General features: G+C 40.5%; 1 protein-coding gene across 1 annotated transcript; it reads left to right on the top strand.

The window, feature by feature from the left end:
* The first annotated feature begins 1,383 nt into the window (after positions 1–1,383).
* NSMCE4A (NSE4 homolog A, SMC5-SMC6 complex component) lies at positions 1,384–20,300 on the top strand. The gene is made up of 10 exons (XM_026651021.2): positions 1,384–1,738; positions 4,895–4,975; positions 5,524–5,654; positions 7,609–7,760; positions 9,686–9,785; positions 10,971–11,061; positions 14,899–14,993; positions 17,139–17,187; positions 19,225–19,316; positions 20,133–20,300. The coding sequence occupies exons 1-10, from the start codon at positions 1,435–1,437 to the stop codon at positions 20,298–20,300; spliced, it is 1,263 nt and encodes a 420-aa protein (XP_026506806.1). The 5' UTR covers positions 1,384–1,434.
* Positions 20,301–21,600: the final 1,300 nt, after the last annotated feature.

Here is a 21,600-nt window from a genome sequence, read left to right as displayed (position 1 = left end):
AGCTCCGGCCCGGGGGGCGGGGCCGCGGGGCTTTGGAGCTCCGGCCCAGGGGGTGGGGCTTTGGAGCTCCGGCCCGGGCCCTCTTGGGCACGGGGCCCGATTCGGGGAATCGGCCTAAAGCTGCCCCTGGGTATTGCCCAGTCTGTTTAGATCCACCTGTTGTCTCTTTATAGTTAAACTGTAAGCTCCTGGGGGCAGGACCATCTTTTTGTGGGGCACTTAGCAGTAGAGGGTCTGGGTCCAGGTCAGTAACACAACTCTATTACTGTGCTATGAGCAAGGTGGGGAAGTGCTCTGCTGCCGGTTGCACAGACTGTATCACCACACTGGGCGTTGAACACTGGAACGCATAAGGAACGGTGGCAAACCTGTAGGCAGTAGCGTAGCTGGGGGGGGAGCAGCCGACTCCCTGGGTGCTCCGGGGCTGGAGCACCTCGGCAGCTCCCAGCCCCAGCTGACCTCCGCCTCCTTCCCTGAACGCGCCACCCCCCTGGCTTCCCATGAATCAGCTGTTCACGCGGGAAACCTGGGAGGGCTGAGAAGCAAGCGGCGGCTTTGTGCTCAGGCCCAGGGAGGTGGAGGCGAGCTTGGGCGGGGAGCGGTTCCCCTGTGTGCCCCCCCCGGGTTACCTGTTGTGGCATGGGCGGCCTTCCTCGTGCCCCAGCTCACCTCCGCTCCGTCTCCACCCCTGAGCATGCTGCCGCTCCCCCCTCCTTCCCAGGCTTGCTGCGCGAAAGCCTGGGAGGGTGTAGGGGAGGAGGCGGGGCCGGGGATTTGATGTTAGAACCTGGCTACACCACTGCCTGCAGGAGCACTAAGGCTGGGCTAGGAAGCTTCCTTTGCCCGCCTGCCTGGTGCAGCAGATTTCCACCCATCATTGTGCATGAAGCGTGACCCCTGCAGTTAATTTCCAGGTTTTAAAGTGAGATTAGGTGGGGGGGGGGATGTAAAACAACGACAACAGCGAGGTGCCCCGTGTCTCTGCGATGTTCAGGGCAGCATCAGGAGCCCGCTGAGCAGAAACACTGCTGGCTGAGCGCTGTGTGCCTCCCACACGCCAGGGGGCGCTGCAGATACTGAGTGATAGAGGCAGTAGAGGATGCCGCCGGCGCTACACATACCCCACGGACGAGTTGCTTCCTCTCTGCTCTCCCCACCCCCATTGACTTCACGCTTTGGCTCTCGCGGTTGCCATCGTAAGATTTCTAACAACGCACGACACGGCGCCAGTAGCACGTGGGGTTCAGCGCGTGGAGGGGGTCAGCCAAGGTGGTGGCGGCGTTTCTCGGGCCCGGCGGAGGGGGAGGGTCTGAGGAGGTGTTTCCCCCTGAGGGGGGGTGGGGCAGGGCCTGAGCCTTAAGGAGGCCGGGAGAGTGGGGAACATATAGGGCCGCTCATGCTCTCCTTCTGTCCCGCCCGCAGGGGGAGGCGGCGATGTCTGAAGATGCTGGAAGCGGCAGCAACTCCCTGCAGGGCAGGGGCCTGGACTCAGGCTGCCGCCAGCCTTTCGCATCCACCTCTCGCAATGGGGCCGTGCCCGAGCACCAGCAGCGCAGGCTGGCGGGTGGCCAAGGCCGTCAGCGCCCCCTGGAGGCTGCGAACGAAGGGGGCGACGGGGAGGAAGAGGAGTCGGAAGAGGAGCCTGGGCAGGGCAGCGAGAGAGCCGAGCCCGATGGGAACCACACGGACAGGAGGATGCTCCGGCACCAGTATCGTCAGCTCATCAACAGAGTACAGCGTAAGCCTGGGGGTCTCACCTGCCATGGGGGCAGGGAGGGTGATCTGTGTTCGTACCGTGTGGTCCGGGGCAGTGACTGGTGCTCCTAGGTGCTAGGGTAATACAAATAGTAACAACAATGAGGAGTCCTTATGGCACCTTAGAGACTAACGCATTTATTTGGGCATAAGCTTCTGTGGGCTAAAACCCACTTCATCAGATGCATGGAGTGGAAAATACAGTAGAGAGGTGTAAATACACCGCATGTGAAAAGATGGGAGTTGCCTTACCAGGTGGGGGTGTGTGTCAGTGCTAAGGAGCCAGTTCAATTAAGGTAGAAATGGGGTATTCTCAACAGTTGACAAGAAGGGAGAATAGCCCACTTCCACGTTAATCGAATTGGCTCGTTAGCACTGACCCCCCCACTTGGTAAGGCAACTCACACTGCATGTGAAAAGATGAATTTAAACCTCCCTACTGTGTTTTCCATTCTATGCATCTGATGAAGTGGGTTTTAGCCCTCAGAAGCTTATGCCCAAATAAATGCGTTAGTCTCTAAGGTGTCACAAAGACTCCTCGTTGTTTTCGCTCATACAGGCTACCACGGCTACCACTCTGAAACTTGTCACAAATAGTAACAACAACAATAATAATAGTGTTGGGGACTCCCTGCAGCAGCCTGAGACTTAGCCCTGCCACAGAGCTGCAAGTGTCTCTGTCATGCTTGCTGCAGCTGCAGGAGACTGTTCCACTCAGGACAAACAGCCTGTGCCCTACCCACTGGGAGGCGCATAGAGCTAGGGCTGAAGCTGATGGGGGTCTTGGGATGATAGAGACTAACTTCACAACAAAATTCTTCCTCTCCAGAGGGAAAACACTTTACCAAGTTCCTTAAAGGATTGTCTCTCCTCCTGAATTGAATGAGTGAGAATTGCCAGTTGGGCATTAGTGCCAAATTTTTCAGTTGTGGGCACCTAAGGAAGTGGTTTGACCTTCATAGGTGCTGGATAACCCGACTAATCTGTTGCAGGAGTTGAGGGTGTTTGACATTTCTGAACCTTAGGCGCCTAATTTAGGTACAGTAACTCCTCACTTTAAGTCGTCCCGGTTAACTTTGTTTCATTGTTATGTTGTTGCTGATCAGTTAGGGAACATGCTTGTTTAAAGTTGTGTAATGCTCCCTTCGAAAGTCGTTTGGACAAAGCAGGCAGCTGCCACTGCTTGCAGGAAGTGCAGCCCGTTGCAGCTAGCTGGTGGGGGCTTGTAACCAGGGTGGACCAGCAGCCACCTATCAGCTCCCCGCTCCCCTAAGTTCCCTGTGCGGCAGCCGCCCAGCAGGCTATCAATTGCAGGCAGTTCAGCTGTCGCTCCCCCCACTGCCATGTGCTGCTCCTGCCCTCTGCCTTGGAGCTGCTCCCAGAGACTCCTGCTTGCTGTGCAGGTGGGGGGAAGGGAGGGGGTAATGTCAGGGTGTCCCCCTCCCCCCTGCTCCTACACTCTGCTTATAGAGCAGGGACGGGATGGAGAGAGACATAGAGAGCTTGGGGCAGCAGCTGCTGTCTCAACTTCCTGATCCACTTAAAACAGAGGTCCCCAACGTGGTGCCTGTGGGTGCTGTGGCGCCCGCCAGGGCATCTGTGTGCGCCCATGTACTGGCCGGCGAACAAGCATCCGCCGAAAAGCGGCGTCATCATTTTTCAGTGGCATTTCGGAGGGGACGCCTCTTGACGTTGTCGCTTCTCTGCGGCATTTCAGCGGATGATTGTCCGCCGGCCCTGGTCCTCGGTGGCTCGTCGTCCGGCTCCCGCCACCCGGAAAAGGTTGGGGACCACTGACTTAAAAAGACAATGCACTTAAGAGTGGGTCAGCTTACTTAAAGGGGCAGTGTGCATCTCTCTCTCCCCCCTACACACAAGGTGTGTGTGTCAGTCTCTGTCTGCTATGCTGTCTCCCCTCCCTTGTGTTCGTGCTGCCTTGTAGTCAGGCACTACCTTGTAGCAGTGCTGTCCCTTTGTCCCTATTCTTCTGATTTGTAAGAGTGCTTGACTACTAAGTCATCAATAACAATTCCAGCAGCACCTGGTATATATATATATATATATTTTTTTTCTGTTTTTGTTTGTTTGTTTGTTTCCTCCCCCTCCCCCTGGAAATCTTCCATCTCCTGACTTGCTTAACTTTCATGTTTTTTTAAAGAGATTGCAACTCAGTTTTAGAATAACTCAGCTAGTGTGTGTTTTAATAATACAATTCTCAAGAAAAACAGCAGTGCTTTGGAAAAGTGTATCAAGAGCTGGATGCATGTGCTCAAACCACTTGAACACTATGATGCTGTGAGTAGTCGTATAGAATCAGGCATTCAGATATTCCCATTGTGTCTGTGTTTATTAATCTAAATAAATGTAGATTTTTGTTTTAACCTAGTGATGTCTAGAAATGAAACAACCTTTATTATTATTATTATTATTATTATTTGTATTATCGTATAGTGTTTAGAAGCCTTAGTCATAGACCTCGACCCCATTGTGCTATACAACCTTGCATGTTTTTGTAGAGGTCCTTAATTGGTGATATTTAAATGCATAAGACAAATGACATATGGCATACCTCTCATGAGCTCTGGTAACTACTTTGACGTAGAACAGGAAATTTAAATTGAATCAGCAAATTACATACAGGATTAAGATCTATTTCTTAATTGTGGAGATTTTAAAAATGTCCACGTGACAGAAATATACTGTAGTTGGTTTGTAATCACTTGTGGGGGAAATCCTAGCCTTTTAATTTCTCTGAGTCTCATTCTATAAATGGGAACTCTTTTTTGAAACATTCATTTTACAGTATTGAAATAGTCCCACTATCTGCAGTGATAAGTGCTACTGTTTTGATCTGCAAATACTTACATGCTTAGCAGTAAACGTGAATAGTCCCATTGATTTCACTGGGACTACCCACATGCTTAAAGTTAAGTATGGTCATAAATGTTTGTAGGATCAGGGCCTACATAAATGCTCACTGTAAAAGGTACTATAAACAGATTTGGAGTATTTTGAATTTGGTGAGGTTTAGTGTCAGGCACTGTTAGCTACTTATGGTTAAGGTTATAAGTGTTTGTTTATTTTTTGATGCGTACGTGTTTAATTTAATATTTTACTTATTTGTTTTCTTTTTTCCCAGAGAATCGTGAGGATATGCTGAGTTCAAAAAGCAATAGTTTGACAGATGCACTACAAGAAGCCAATAAATTGTTCAGTGGAGGTAAGGTTAATCCCACAGTCTATTTCAGAAATTTTTGCTTTGAACCTCAAAGCTAATGAAGTGATGCTCAGAATAAAAAAATGTTAGTCCCTCACTACCCTAAAAAAAAAAAAGCAACAAACAAAACAGCCAGGAAGATCCTATTTAATAAATTTAGGTTTATAGTTTAAAAATACAACTGTTTACTTATGTTTCTGTATTTTGGCTCTGCAGTGCAACAGGAGTGAAAAAATAGTGTAAAAACTAATGTTATTTAAGTAAATAGATTCAGTATACTATATTTGGAGAGAGCAAACATATTGAGGAAGAAAATGTAATTTTGCTTTAAGGATGGCTTGACGGTGTTTCATACTTCCTGTTGGCAGTGATTGGCAAATGTTTTCTTTTAGAGCAGTCAGCTATCTCTGTACAATAAAAGGAATTGTTTGATCTTCAGAAATTGACTTACAAAGCACATTAGCTCTGATTTTATTGTTCGTGTAGTGTATACTTTGACATTTAGACAATTGTATATTGATAACATAAAACTCTTTCTTTTTCCATAACAGTTTCCCAGGCAAGGGAGGCTGCTCTGGATGCCCAGTTCCTTGTTTTGGCATCAAATCTAGGAAAGGAGAAAGCAAATGAGTTACACTCTGAAATGACAGTATTTGACTCGCCAGCATTTGCTGAAGATTTAGTAAGTTAAGAACTGCTGACTTGTTAAAATGTGGCTTGAGATTGCCATGTATGTAATAGAAGGGGAAAATAAACGGGTTTGAAGATTTCAGGAAAAACACTGCTGTTGTATGAAAACTTTGCATAATTTCTACGAGGTTCTTTAACTTTTTTGCAAGTAGTATAGAAGTTGATCCTAACTTTCTGCTCAATCTACAGTAATTGCTTTAAAGGCTACATTTAGAATCTCCAGTTTTAATAAAGGAAATGTAGCTATACAAACTTAGACTCCAGATGTTACAGGATCAGCGTCTTACTTCATCAAATGATATTTCACAGCAGTTAATTGAATGAGGTTCTTTACAATAGTGTATTTAGTAAAGAAAAGAAATCTGCTGTTTTGGTTTTGAAAAGCTATACCTCGAATACTTTCAAAACAGCAACGTTTGCTGTTTTTTCCCCCTGTTACATTCACTTATTCCTATTTTAACCAAAGCTGTGAGTTTCAGTGGAACTTCAGTATCTGAATCTTTTGGGTTCTTTTGAAGATCTCCTGTTTTATTTCTTGATACTCTGGCTGAAAAGTGCCAGTTTGCCCGGACATTGGAGCAAAAGCCAATTTCATCTTCTTATAAGCTGTTACAGTAGCCTAATGAGGAGTTGCAACTTTTTGTCAAAGGTGTAGCTTTGTTGTACAAGAGAATTAGGTTCCATTGCTTATTGTCTAAAGGGGGAAGAGGCATGTGATGGTTATACAGTACCTGAAATGTGTTCAGTTGTCCCAAAAATGTGATATGTTCAGAAATTGTGCTTTTAATTGCATTGTAAAGTTAAGAAACAGTAACTTCCACACTTGCTGGCAGCATAGAGGTCATGGATTATATGAAGGCAGAGGCTAAACTATACTCTCATTGTTAGATATAGCCATGCAAAGACAAGTTTAACACGCACTGGACAACGGAAGAAAGCTTGCAAATGAATAGAGGATTTGTGTTGTCATTTTACAACCATTCATAAGCATTCATTTCCATAGATATTAAGTTTATGGGTAAAAATACAGGTGTCTGAAGTTATAACTGGCAACTGAACCGCTAGAGAGCATATGATCAGTAAGATAGAAGATAACACAGCATCACTCTTTGCTGCTATGCAGGAGGACACTTCAATTTCTGTCCTCTGAAATGCAGGAAAGTTGTCATGTTGAAGACAGCCGTGAGACAGTGTCTCTTTAAACAGCCTCCTGCTGGCCAGTCTAAAAAAGAGAATTGATAACTGCCTTAGGTCGCATTGATTTCAGTGAAACTACTCACAAACTGGTGCATAACTTTGTCTAAATCTTAGCAGAATCGGGGCTACAGGTCCCAGTTCTGCAATAAGCTCTGTTCAGGCAGATGCCTACATCCACATAGATGTCTGACTTCAGTGTGGCTCCCATAGGGCTGAATGGGCTACCTGTGTAGAGCTTGTTGCAGGATTGAGGCCTAAAAATTATACAGTGGGGGTGTGGGTAGACAAATGAGAAACTATAATTAAGAGAAACTGCTATGTTCCAAGAAGGAACATATCAGTTTCTTTTTTTGTGATAAAATCACTAAGACGTCAGACCAAGACCAATCATTCTTTCCTATTATAGTTAGTGAATTGTTGTATAACCTTTAAAATGTGGATTTTTGTCCTTTGTAGTACAATTTGGGAAGAAATATCTAAATATTTGAATTTTTGTTTCAGTAGCAATTGACAGTGTGTGATTCTTTCTTTAGGTAATTCATGTTTCTATATATTCACTTTAACTTATGTATGTGTGGTTTTTTTGTTTTGTTTTTTGTTTTTTTGTTTTTACTCTAATTGGAAGAAAAGTAAGCAATTCTTGCAGTATTCAAGTAGGGTATACATTATAATGCAATATTTTAGAAATAAGCATCCATTGACTTTGTTTTGTGAAATTTAGATGCAATATCTTCCCCCCCCTTCAATAGCTAACATTTATGGGCCTAAATCGTCTAGAAGGAGAAGAAAATGATAGCGATGATGAGAGCATTGCTAGTGGATTTTTACCTAATAATGCCTGGCATAAACTGGGAGCAGAAGCAGAAAGATATTTCAGAAGATCTCCTTCTTTTCACTACATGTAAGCATATTCAAGGAAAATGATAATATATGCTGAAGTGCAACATGGCCTAGTTAGTTAGTTCTCAAAAGGACTGACCCTTAGATTATCAATTTTTAGGTAGTACACTGTATTTGAGAGAAGAGATTAACTTGGGAGTCTGGCTGCAGTCCATAGCAGAGCTCTCTCCTGGCATGGCAGTCAGGTCACTGCACCCTCAGTTGTGCCCTTCTCCCACCTAGATGAACTCATGTTCACCCAGGCATTTCAAATAACATTCTCCTTTTCGGAGTCTGGTTTATGAAGTAGTAACACAAAATGAACATAAACCATTTTTTCACTCTTCTGAGGCAAACAGTTCTTCCACTGGACAGGAAGGTCTCATAATTTCCTTTACCTAGTCTTTTCTGCCCTACAGTGCCATCCTCTGCAAACATTCCTTCTTCCCTTTTTGTAGTAATTTGCATTTTCCTCATCTGGGAGGCACAGCCAAGGCATAGGAGAGTTCTCCTCTCCTCCTTAGGGCTTCCCCAGGTCCTGTAAAGCACATTGTGGGATTTGCTCTGGACCTCCTACCTGATTGTGTGTCTACCCTGATCTCTCCCTGAGCACCATGTAATCCTCTGCAGGATTTTGTAGTTTGAGAGCCTCCCAGTACTTCCTGCTTTCCTAGCTCCTTCCTAGGAAACAATCTGAATCCTGGCAATCATTCCCACACTCCTCCTGTCCTGGCTGTACTGCAGGAGAGTCTTCCTGCTCCCTGCAGGTTTTCCTCTGTGTGAACAGGCACTTTTATGAGGTGCTGCCTCTGGGCTGCTGTCAAATGATCCTTGGTTATCTGACTCAGGCCCAGAAGCTCAGCGTTAACTTCAGACAGTCCCAGCTCACCCTGTGATAGATCCCAATTTCCCCGTATAAATGAAAAAAATCAGTTTAGTCATCCTGTCCCTGCTAATGCAGTTTTTCCCCCTCCCACAAATATAATTTCAGCTCTGATAAAAGGCTGAAGTATTTGAAGGCCTCAACCAGCTATACAATTTGCACTACAAGTAACTGTTGCAAGTGGTTGTAGAGATGATCATCTTGTCTAACACACTGGATAGTAATAAAAGATGAATGGTATGTTAGACTAGTAGCTTGTTTACCATTTTAAAACACAAATAACTATCTGAGATTACAAGTACCAACAAAGTGCTGAAGGTAATTTTATTCTAATGTTATACTGGAAATGATCAAAGATATTGAATGGAAGAAAGTCTAACTTTGATTTCTTTGTAAATAGTTGAGTATGGACCTTTAGCTATACCCTCTTTTATATAAGTTTAGGTTTCCTATGGCAAAGTGTGAATATTGAGAAAGTACTGAATTTTTGGTATCTATTGAAGTGCCCTATATTAGAACGTATGTTTTAAAAAATTAGAAGATCTAAATCCATTTTTCAGTCCATTGAACATACAATGCCCTATCCTGAGTTTTATTTCAAAATGAGAAGTTATTAACATGTTCATAGCTACAGGCCTACAATTGTAGAAATTAAACAAATGATCAGAGAAAAAATATAAAATTGGAGTATTTTCAGAAAAAGAAGCATGGAATACCCCAAAAACTCAGTTTAAAGATATACTCTGTGTTACTACTTAATATAAAAAGTCATGTCTCTATGACAAATAGATTTTAATTTATTTTACTAAAAAAAACTTGGAACAAAATAATGCATTTAACAGTGTATTGATTTATGGTGTTGCAAAGCTGATTGCAAATCATAACTCATAGAACCATTAGTGGTGGCAGTTTATAGGAATCATAGTACATATTAGAAGCTTCATGTTTAGTTTCCTAGCATTATTTTCTATCTTAACCCAGCAAACTGCTCAATATATTCTCTAGTCTAGTGCATACTTTAAAGTAGTTTTCATACATTCATGCTACTTTTCTATTTGGATTAGGTTGGGATCTTTCAAGGCTGATCCTCCTGTACCAAGGCAACGGATTGAGAGGCAGAAAAGGAAAGCAGGAACAGAAGAAAAAAGGGCAATGCCTGCTCAGGTTTGTAAAGTAATATTTGTAATAATCATTTTTGACATCATAGCTATCCTAAGTCACTTTTTTTAGTTTGTGAATTATCTATGTTTTCTCTGCCGCTATGGCTTCACTTAAAATGCTACAATGGCACAGCTGCAGTGGTAAGGATTCTCCCGTTGCTGTAGTTAATCCACCTCCCTGAGAGGTGGTAGCTAGGTTGATGGAAGAATCGTCTAAACTACATCTCTCAGGGTTGTGGATTTTTCACAACTCCGGGAGACTTAGGTGATGTGGTCGAAGTAGGAGATGATCAGGATTTTATGGAAGTATCTAATCTCTACTACCTGTATTTTCCGTTCAAGTTCTGCCGTAAGGGTCCGTGTCTCGCACGCATACAGAAAAATGGAGATGACCAATGCGTGCAGTAGTTTCAGTTTGGATTCCAGGGAGATGTTCTTATTCCTCCAAATTGGCTTCAGCTTTGCCACTGCTGCTTTAGTATACCCCTCTTTATTATAAATAAGACAGATCTGCAAAATCACATTACCTCATTAGTCTCCTGTTAGGAGTAATTTCAAATCTGTCATGACTTTTCTTAAGTAAATGTAGGACCTTTATATCAATATAGGTCAAAGAAAACCGTAAGCAACTGTCCATTTAAGTAATAACAAGCCCCTTCCCGCCCATTAAACTGATTTTTAAAGTTTTAGAAGTTTATGCACCAGCAGAATCCTCCCAATTCCTCAACTAGGAAAAACAAATGGGCCTTACAATAAGTCCTGGAAATTGATAAAACTGGAACTCTTGAGATGGATTGGAAGGGGGGGGCGGGGAGAGTACGTTTCCAAAGCACCTGCTAACTGTCTCCTTTCTTAAATAAGTGAGCTGCAGTTCAGGTGCCTCTGTGCGTGGCAAAGAGAGAAAGGTAGTCCTTTCAGATAAATAGGTTCCAGGCATTTGACATAGTCAACTATGTTACGCATATTGTGTTCAGTGACAGCAGCCTTTTATTACTCTGTCTTCTGTTTTTTATAGCCAAATGCAACAATTCAGAGCTGATGTTTTCTTCTGCTTAGTACTAAAACTTGTCACTAAAAGAATGATTTAAAAAGAAAGTAGAAAAATATTTTTCTGTATAATGTTGGTTTACAGCAGGATAGATGCATGATTCTTGATTTTTTTTTTTTCTTTTTCTTTTTCCTTCTCCAGTTGAAGAAAATGGAGGAATCTCATCAGGAAGCCACAGAAAAAGAAGTAGAGAGGATCTTGGGATTGTTACAGACCTATTTTAAAGACGATCGTAAGTATGCCTCCAATTTAGCTAAAATTTGCACTAACGGAGGTTTGTAATATGCTACATTGATTACACTTTGGAAGCTAGGGAATGATACTCTGCTGCTACATTAGTAACTAATGGGGTCTAGCATCCCAGTGTGTCCTTCTTTGCTGGGGAGGAGGTTTGGCTTGTAGACTTAAAACTCTGGGCACCTTCTAAATTCTGTCTCTCTGCAGTCTCCACAGTGATTGTACTGTATTTATGGCCTTCTGCAGTTGCAGCATTTAGCCCGTGGAGCTATTGTTTCTGTCTGCAGACTCAGAAAGACATGGTTTCACATTTGGAACAATAAGGACTAGAAACTTGATATTTTTAAATGTAAGCTTGGGTTCTGCTGAAACTGATGGAGGTCACTAAAGAAATGCAGGTATGGTATATGGCAATGAACCAGTTCAACTAATCTCTTGACTCGAGTCAAAAATAGGGTATTAGAAAGGTTCTTCTAGTCCTTTTTATTTATTTATTTATTTTTTTTATTTTTAAACAAGGAGATGATAGTTGGCTCCTGTCAGTTAACTTATGATGATGTACAAAGTTAATGTACAATATCGTAAGTTATGACAAATAATGCAAACTGTTGAGACCTCATCCACAATGTTTTTTGAGGGGACATTAGTTAGGTCTCTACTTGAATTTCAGCCAGTGTCACTTATGAGATTTTGGATGTGTTGAGAACTTTTTTTCTATGACTTGTTATTGCCTTGGCTAGCAAAGGCCAGTGGGGGAAAAACTGAATCCTTCACTGATGGCATCTGACAGTCCCTCTGTTAAGGGAGTACAAAATTCCAGTTGGCCTTAAGGAAGAGTGTTTTGGGGGCCTGTGTTCTAGAAACCAGCCCTTGGTGTTGAGAGTCTATTCATTATCAAACTGCATTTAATCTTTTATTTTTGGTTAAGATTATTATTATTTGGATTGTTATGATGTGATCGTTTTTACAGCATATGGATTTCTTTGACTTATTTGATCTTTGCCAATCTGGGTTCTGACCTGGAGAAGGCAAGACTGCAACTTGTGCTGCTGGTCGATGATCTTCTCATAACATTGTCAACATAACTTTTATCCATCTTAATCTATCAGTTGCCTTCGTTAGTGTTGATCTTGAGGTGGTGGTAACTCTCATTCAGACAGGAGCGGGAGTAGATAAGTCTACCTTGCAGTAGCTTCATTCTTTCCCTTCTGAGATCCCAGAGAGTAGTTTCGTGCAATTGCTTTTCTGCCCCAAAGATTATTTTGTGTGGTTCTGCAGGATTCTACTTGGTCACATTTCCTGTTAGATGTGTACATGTAGCAAGGAAATGTGGTGTCTGAATATGACGACACCCAGTTTTCTGTCTACATTTTGTCTGATCCAAAGGGCATACTTGAGCATGTGTTTCTGGCAAGCTAAAAATTTGGGCATGGATGATGGGAAGCTAGCTGAAACTGAGTTTGCATAAGGTAGAGATGAAGATGGTAGACCACTGAATCAACCAGAGGATATAGCAAAGATTATTAGCCTCTTTGAAGCTTGTCACTCAAATTCACTTTTTAAGAATTGTCTGATTCCCAACTGCATTCAGATGATATAAATAACTAGGGCTGCATTTTCCAATCTGTCTGGTCAGGAGGTTGTGACCTCTTATGATTTATACAGACTTTTCTATTGTGATACATGCCTTTGTCACCTCAAGATTAAGCCATATACTCTCCATGGGGCCACATCTTTAGTTCGCTAAAAGTGAAGCTAATGCTGAATGCAGCTCTTCACTTCTTAAGCAGATGTCTTGCTGCAAATGTGCAGTGACAGGTACTTGGAATTTGCATTGGCTGCCTATTGGCTTCTGGCTGGAGATAAAGGTGGTGATTTGGACCTGAGAAGCCCTAAATAGCTTGGGCCCTGCCTGCCTTCACCTGAGATTGACACAGTTTGGGTAGTGAGGGCTGTTGAAGCTGGAGCTTACTTGGTATTTGGGAGGACCCTATTGGCAGGGCATTCTGGGGGCCTTTCAACTTTCCCATTAATTTTCCCATCTCGGTTGGAAATAATCTGAATTTGTTGACATCTAGAACTAAGAGTAAGTCTACTCTTAGACTTAAGTGTAATGGGGGGTGATTCCCAGCTCGAGGAGACATACTCTCATCAAGCTAGCATACTAAGAATAGTAGTGTAGCCACAGTAGCATGGGAAGTGGGGTGTACTCAGGGTGGCCAGCTTTGCCCTGCCCATGCTACTTTGGCTCCACTATTATTTTTAGTGCACTAGCTCAATGACAGCTAGTGTGAATATGTGTCCTGGAGCTGGGAATCACCCCCAGCTTCCAGGATAGACCTAGTCTAAAAGCCTACCAGTTTGGAAGGCTAAGGTGGATAGGTTTGAGGGTTTTGTCAACTCAAAGGTGTGGAGTTTGTGCTTTCTGTCAAAGGAGAGATGAGGATGTTTAAATATTTGTTATGCTTGGCTATTTTTTATGCTTGGAGTAAAGGGGTCCAGGCACTTTGATCGCTGGTCTCCCATTGTTTTTGTTTCTGTTATGGATCTGTGTTTTTAATTTGTCATGCATCTAAAATCAGAGAGAGGTGTGTCAGTTTTCATTTTAAATAAACAAATACACCTCTACCCCGATATAACACATTCGGATATAATGCGGTAAAGCAGTGCTCTGGGGGGGGTGGGGCTGTGCACTTTGGCGGATCAAAGCAAGTTTGATATAATGCGGTTTCACCTATAACGCAATAAGATTTTTTTTTTTGGCTCCCGAGGACAACGTTATATCGGGGTAGAGGTGTAGTTCTTTCTGCCACGTTCTGCAGGCTCAAAGGCTACTATTTAGGGTGGGAGGAAATCACTTAAACATCTTGCTGTTTTGGCTTCATCTCATGTCTTGCCTTGGATGCTGGGATCCCAATCAGGATGCAGAATCTACAATTTTCAGATTTGAATGGGGAAACTGATTCAGTTAGTTTTTTATCTTGTTTTTGTTTTAAAGTTTTTTGCATATGCAATAAATATGCTGATTGTGGACACACTTTTGCCAGTAGTATATTAATATATTTGTTTAAGAACATTTTAGTAGTATTGATCATCTATATTTAAAAAAAATCTCCTACTAGACTTGCAGGGAAAACATACGTTTAAAAAAAAGTGTACTTAGGATGCATAACTGGGAAACTTCTTTTAACAAGACTCTAGGCAGAGAGAGTTCAGAGCCTTTAATTAAATGTCTTTTGGTCTCCTACCACCCCTTTCCTTTCCAACATATAGCCATTCCAACAGGGCAGGGCATGTTAGCACTTATCTTGCAGGAGTGTTCTTAATCCCTTTCAGCGTAGGGTCCCATGCAATGGCAAAGTTCTCTAGATAAGGGCAGGAAAAGGTCCATTTTAGAACACTGTTTCTTCCATTAATTGAATATTGGGGGTTTCTTAGCAAAAGAATACAAAGCATTCCCTCTTCCTAGAAGAATGCTATACTCCTTTGGAGTGAAAAGTTGATCAATATTTGAATTGTGATCTCCAAAAACAACAAAAAAAAATTAATGAAACAATGACTATTTTAACTCCTTTATTTCATTTCAGGTGTATGTGGGGAGGTGGGACGTAGTGGGGAGAAAGGTTGTGGGTTTTTTTGTTTTTTTTTTAAACAGCATATTACACCTATTACATTTGAAAATGTATTAAAATTGTTTCACATGAGAACAGTTAAATATATAACAATTTGCTTAAGCCCTACATAGAATATTATCTCTTAAATTAGCATTTACATCTCTGCTAGCTTTATGTATACCATTTGTTTTATAACCACTGTTTTCTTATGTCTATAGCCAATATACCTATTTCCTTCTTTGATTTTGTGATTGATCCAAGTTCTTTTGCACGCACTGTGGAAAACATCTTTCATGTATCCTTCATTATAAGGGTAAGGAGTAACTTGGTCTTCAAATCTTACTTGTATACTGGAATGGTACAAGAAAACCAGAATATTTGTTTATTTATTGTAATTGTAGCTGCTGTTTCCACAGTTCTGGCTAGGTGGTATATTTTTGTTTCTGGGACAGTATGGTGTGGGAATACAGGTCTAACATTTGATACTCTGGAGTCCAACTCTGCCAATAAAATTTTCACAAATGCAAATCAAAGTGTTTTGAAATCTCATTCTTTTCATTAGTCTAATAGAGAAGTTTTAATAGATTTCTGATAAAAGACAATAAAGCATAGATGGATTTTACATGGTCACCAGAACCCTAAGATAAAAGTTGGGGTGGATTGATTTAAATTAAAGCTATATAAATCAGCAATCAGGAATTTTGATCTTGTTTTGCATTTATACTTTAGTTACTGTCTTAAAGGTTAATTCTCATTGGTCAGTACTTGTTGCTAACAGGAGGATACACTATAACAAATACACATCATTGCTTAAATTAAGATAGTTTAACATACATTTTTAAAATTAATTTTTACATTTATATTGTTAGAAAATGGTGAATGATGCTTTTTCTTTTTATTTACTGGGTTGTTTCAAGCTGCATTTGCATGAAAATCTGTTTTAAAAAAATTAAATATGTTTAGCGCTTTAAAAAAAAAATTTCTTTAGTTTTATTAATGTCTATTTTGCGTTTACAAGTATGGTTTATGCATTGAGCCTGGGACTTGTACCCAGAAACTCCTGAGAACTAATCCTTGCTCTGACACTGACTCATTGGGTGGACTTGTCCATGTGGTTTATTGTCTGCGTAGATCACCTGTGGGCCACACGCAGCCCGTCAGGGTAATCCGCTGGCGAACCGCGAGACAGTTTGTTTACATTGGCACAGCCGCCCGCAGCTCCCAGTTGCCGCGGTTTGCATGACAATGGGAGCTGCGGGAAGTGGCGGCCAGCAACTGATGTAGATGCATCTGGTTGTGAAATCAGCCATTTACCACCTACAGAGGTGTTTTGAGGGGTTTTTTTAGTGTGTGTTTGTAAAGCATTTTAAAGAACTAAAACTTTGTGTAAGCACGTACATTATCTTGACTATATTTTTGTAAATTAATCTGTGAAAGTGCTTTGCCCCTTTTGCCTGATTTCAGACATGAAGTATGGAGTACCAAGCGTTATTCTTCACCCGAATGACATTGTCCAGCAAGAAATAGGAATAATGCAAATGTGGTTTTTTTTTTTGTTTTTTTTTTTTCTTTTTCTTTTTAAGCTGCTGGTAAATATATCAAGTTACCACAGTCTCAGGACTGTGGAATATATTGGAATAGTAGTTGAATTGTTTTTAAGCTGAGTTTTAAGTGCAAAAGCCTGTAATTGCTTAAGAAGACCATATTTTCTTCCCATGTGTTTTAATGGATTTAATTCTGTAGTTGACACATTTTTAATTCCAAATGCCCCATTTTTATATCCTTATAACTTCACTTAAGTATTTTGCTTTGGGCTGCAATACCTCAAGTTTGTTCTCTACCTAAAGTTCCCTCTCTTGCAAAGTTTTAGCATATAATTTTATTAAAGGTTTTTTTCAGTGGTTTAAAAGTATCCAATCTAGTTCTCAAATCTTTTCAGGACTACTATGTGCTCAGGTAACCTACTTTCTTAATTCAAGTTTGTCATGTTAGCTGAATTTGAAAAAAATACCTTTCACTGATTACAAAGAAAATTTGAAAATGAATGAATGAAAATATAGTTTTCATTATCGATTTTTAAAATGCATGTGGTGTAATGACCAAGGGAAGTGTGTCCATACTATATTCATGTTATGGTTGAGATTTTATAGATACTTGTTCAGAAGTTCAGTTATGTCTCCCTTAGCAACTGTAAATTTCGCACTCCTGTGAATATGTAGGAAGTATGTACTGTATTTGCAAGAGGCTTAGTTATTGTTGCTCTGGTAACATAACTAAGATTCTTGATGCAAGAATATATGTACATTTCCACTGATATAGCATTACAAAGTTAGTCATATAAATAAATGAAAAATGTGTATCCGTTTAAAAGAAAATTGTCATTGTCTATTTCAGTGTTTTATATCATCTGAACAGTTGTAGTTTCTGTAATTCTAAATCAAATTGTATTGCATTCTAGGATGGCTTTGCAAGAATAAAGCTGGATCAGGACAAACTGCCAGTAATAGGTAAAATACATTTAACTTTTTAAAAGACAGACAAATTACTCAAGCACCAAAAGAGCTTGTGTATCTAGAAGGTGTATAGGTCTTTTAACCAATAGATTTAGGACTTTTAACTCAAGACCTGACCATGACCCATTGCCTTCAGTGGGCATTGCTTCTGTCCCTATGTGGTATCTGCTCTGTAGGCCTAATCACATAACCCTTACTTATTTGAGTAACTGTAGGATTGGGCCATGCATCTTTCAAAGTATTGCAAGCAAACAGAAGCACTATAACTTGCATTTGTTAAAATAAAAAAAAAAAATTAATGGAGATATCCTATCTCCTAGAACTGGAAGGGACCTTGAAAGGTCATCGAGTCCAGCCCCCAGCCTTCACTAGCAGGACCAAGTACTGATTTTGCCCCAGATCCCTAAATGGCCCCCTCAAGGATTGAACTCACAACCCTGGGTTTAGCAGGCCAATGCTCAAGTCACTGAGCTATCCCTTCCCCCCAAATGTTAAATGAGCCCTTTAAAGATTACATTAGTTTCAAACCAGCACTCTTATGCTGCTGCTGGAACAAACACACACACACCCACCCACCCACCCACCCCCCGACCAAAGGTCCATTTAGCCCAGTGTCCTGCCTTCCGCCAGTGGCCAATGCCAGGTGCCCAAGAGGAAATGAACAGAACAGGTAATCATCAGGTGATCCATCCCCTGTTGCCCATTCCCAGATTCTGGCAAAAGAAGCTAAATTCTGGCTAAAGAAGTATCTGTCAAAAAAACAACCACCAGAAAATGGAAATCTAATCCAAGTGAACCTAATAGAAAGAAGTATAAATTATGGCAGGTAAAAAGTAAGATGAACATTAGCAGAGCAAAGAGAATTTGAAGAGAAAATAGTCTGCAAATAACAAAATTCTTAAACGTAATAGACAAAGCAGGGAGTCTGCAAAAGGAAGCCTGCAAAAGCAAAGCAGGAGGCCTGGTGTGTCTTCTAGAATGCCAAGGAAAAAGAGGGCAATTGAGGATAAACTAAACAATTTTCTTTTTAGCCTTCACAGAGGGTGATGGGGTATATCTACCTCAGACCTTCATTTTTTAGGTAAAGTATTAGTCCTGGAACAAATTGATAAAGAGTAGTAAGTTACATGGACCAGATAGTATTAATCCAAGAGTGCTAAAAGAATAAGAAGGAAGTTGACAGTGGCAAGCAAAAAATGCAATATCATTAAAGTCGGCTACAGATGACAGAAGAACTGAAGGGGAGCAGATGTCATATAAAAGACAGTGGGAGCGATCCTGGGAATTACAGACCAGTGAGCCTTACATCAATACCAGGAAAACTGATTTAAAACAAGAATTAAGAACAGAATTATAAACACCTAGATTGTAATATTGTAGGGACAAACAAAGTGCATCACTTAGAAAAGATAATTGTGTCTAATCTAGAATTTCCCGAGCACGTCATCATTCATTAGTAAAGGAGAGTTAGTTGACATGAATTGACAAAATCCTTCCTAAGAGGATACACCTCTACCTTGATATAACGCGACCCGATATAACACAAATTCGGATATAATGCAGTAAAGCAGTGCTCCGGGGGGGGCGGGGCTGCGCACTCTGGTGGATCAAAGCAAGTTCGATATAATGCGGTTTCACCTATAACGCGGTAAGATTTTTTTGTTTCCCGAGGACAGCGTTATATCGAGGTAGAGGTGTTCTAGGAGAACATGAGGTGTGAGGTAAAATTCTGTAATGGATTAGAAACTGAAATGTGGTAATAAATAGGTGAAGTTTTAAGATGGCAAAAGATACATATTTTGACTGAAACAGTTTGGCAGATTTGACACAAATTCACTACCAACTACCAAAGTTAAGAGAATGTCTTGTTTTTTTGTGTAGCATCTGGTACTGGTCTGTCAGACATAATTCTGGACTAGATGGGCCACTAATTTGATCTGATATGGCAATTCTGATGTTCCTGAAGGGTACTATAACACTTGACATGCCTTTCTAACCGTATGGGTCCTGAAAATGTGGTATTTTGAACAGAGCCTTCACATGAAGAGGAAGGTAGAGAAAATGACCAGAATGCCCAAGTACGGAACCAAGCAGTCATATCTTTGAGCCATCAAGACTGGAAGGTACAATAGATGACACTGCCTTTGCTTTAGTTGAAATTTAAAGGGTCTTGGAGAGCTGTGCTATTCTGTGATGTGAAATCTCAAAGTAGTGCATCTTATGACAAGTTGTGTACACATCTTGGTATCAATACATATTGATCATTATGGACCTTGGAAAACTAGTAGGTACAATCAAATAGTTTCTTCCTACAGTGAGAGATGGAATGGAGACTTCAGTCCAGTGCATGGGTGCCCTGTCTCATTTATACTGCTTCCAATCTAAGGCTGTGCCGCTACAAACAACTTGCAATTACTGTACTATATAAAGGCCAAGTAGATATTAGAAGTAAGTCCAAATTGCTATCTGTTTCCCCCTGTTACATGGCATTCAGTCATGGGGGGTAGGGGGGAGGTGATGTTTCTGCTATTTATTATATCCATAATCTGATTTAAAAGAATGTCCTACAGTGCACAAGATCAGGCTTATTTAAGTCCCTGAAGGTGGTATGAAACAATGATAGTGCTCCATATGGCGAAGTGCTAATTGTAAAAGCTGTCACATATGCACCCACTTTTCACAGGCTGGGTGTGCAGAACTTGGTGATCTGAAGTTTAATTTGACAGACCTCCAAGTGATTTTATTTTTAAATATACCTTAAGCAAAAAGAGGTTTTTGGCACATGGAACTCCCATTCCTCCTCCTCCCCAAGTTGACCTAATCATTTTGGTAAGTGCTGAAATGTGAGAGCCCTGTGTATTTCTAATGCAGCTAATTATTTTGTGTTTAAGTAGTCACAGTAGTGTAATAAACTTTTTAATCTTACTTTCTCTGATCAGGACATTGTAGAAACTTTTGAAATCACAGAACCTATGATTCCCCCTCCTGGTATCAGCCAAGAAAATGAAAGTAAGTATTTGTCAGAAGACTTCTTCACAGTTCAATCCATATATTTTTTTTATGTATTTGAAAGAATTGTAGAGAAATTACTTACAATGCTTGTATAACCCATATAATTTAATATGTTTAATGTAAATACTTGAAATTGCATATTTGTTTAGGTTTTTCCCCCCTTAAGTATACTTTAAAGACCACTTTAATTTAGGTGAGCTACTCTGGATATTGCAAAGTGTTTAATTACAATGATGGGTGCTGTAGAAAAACCTGAGTGTGACTGTATTCTTTGTGGATCAAAAGTCTTTGCATATAAATCTTCTAAACAGCAAAGAGTTGAAATATGTGTATTTGAACATTTGATGGCCAGTTAGTTTTTTGGTTTTCAAAACTTCATATTGATATTTTAAATGTAATGCTGAGAATGATCATGGTTTAGTTTATATAATTTTTAATTTTAAAAAGGACAGTTGATAATAAGGGATAAAATATTCTAAGGGCATCTTAAAATGCATCTATGGAATTTATTTTTTAGGAATAGAATACATGAAGGAGCAATGATAAATGCAGTGCAATAAGGTTTAGGTGATATTGAACTGTCTCTTAAAATGTTCTTTGTTTCTTTTCTAGGTTAGGTGCCGTGAAGAAAAAATGTGTTTTAAAATATTCAAATAAGTTTTATATGTATATACTGTCTGATAAAATTTATTTTTGATGAGAACACTAGTTTAAATTTGATGCTTTTTATATAACAAGCTTAATGTATCTTTTTATTTATACATGTCATTTACAGTAGTATAGGTTGTCATGATACATAAGGCATTTTCATCCTATCATGATTTTCTTTAATAAAGTCCTTCTGTAATGTTGACTGTTTTTTCCAAATTTTTATACAATAAATATAGATAGGGATGGCCCAGAATACACAGTCTACACAATGACTGCAACTTAAGTTCCATTTGTGGTTATTAGTGATTGTTATTGATCCTCTGTACTTGATATGGAGGTGGGGCATATGGGAAATAGGTGATTTAGAACTCCTCACTGGGAGCTTTAGACAAATGTTGGTGTCACAATTGAAGTGGAATGAGAATGAAATGAATATAAACACCAGGGGAAGAAACAAAAAACTTACCAGATTTTGATCTTCAGTGTAGTATCAGGGGAATGTTTAGAGGCTGGTGGCTTCAGACCTGTTGCTAGTAACACTTCCCCCCTCTCTTTTTTGTCTTTTTAACTTTCCTGCCTTAAATAAGTTGACTTAGGTGATGCCAATAACTTAATCAATATTTTTCTTAAGACAGAGCTTCCTTTCTTACAAAGGATATTTTTGATGAGCTTAGGGGTTTTTTTCCTCTTCCCGTCTACTTTCTGTTCTTTCCCACCCACTTATTGTTACATCTTCAGCTTTGT

The sequence above is a fragment of the Terrapene carolina genome, unplaced genomic scaffold (assembly GCF_002925995.2).
Source record: "Terrapene carolina triunguis isolate 2854851 unplaced genomic scaffold, T_m_triunguis-2.0 Scaffold95, whole genome shotgun sequence".
NCBI lineage: Eukaryota > Metazoa > Chordata > Testudines > Emydidae > Terrapene > Terrapene triunguis.
Note: the sequence above shows the minus strand (reverse complement) of the source record. Positions and strands in the feature narration are given on the sequence as shown.

What these genes read in the sequence shown, in the direction of transcription:
- NSMCE4A (XM_026651021.2), top strand. Translation starts at nt 1,435, where the DNA reads ATGTCTGAAGATGCTGGAAGCGGCAGCAACTCCCTGCAGGGCAGGGGC. An exon ending in GCTCATCAACAGAGTACAGC is followed by an intron (nt 1,739 to 4,894) that starts GTAAGCCTGGGG and finishes CTTTTTTCCCAG; the next exon opens with AGAATCGTGAGGATATGCTG. An exon ending in GGACAAACTGCCAGTAATAG is followed by an intron (nt 17,188 to 19,224) that starts GTAAAATACATT and finishes TATTTTGAACAG; the next exon opens with AGCCTTCACATGAAGAGGAA.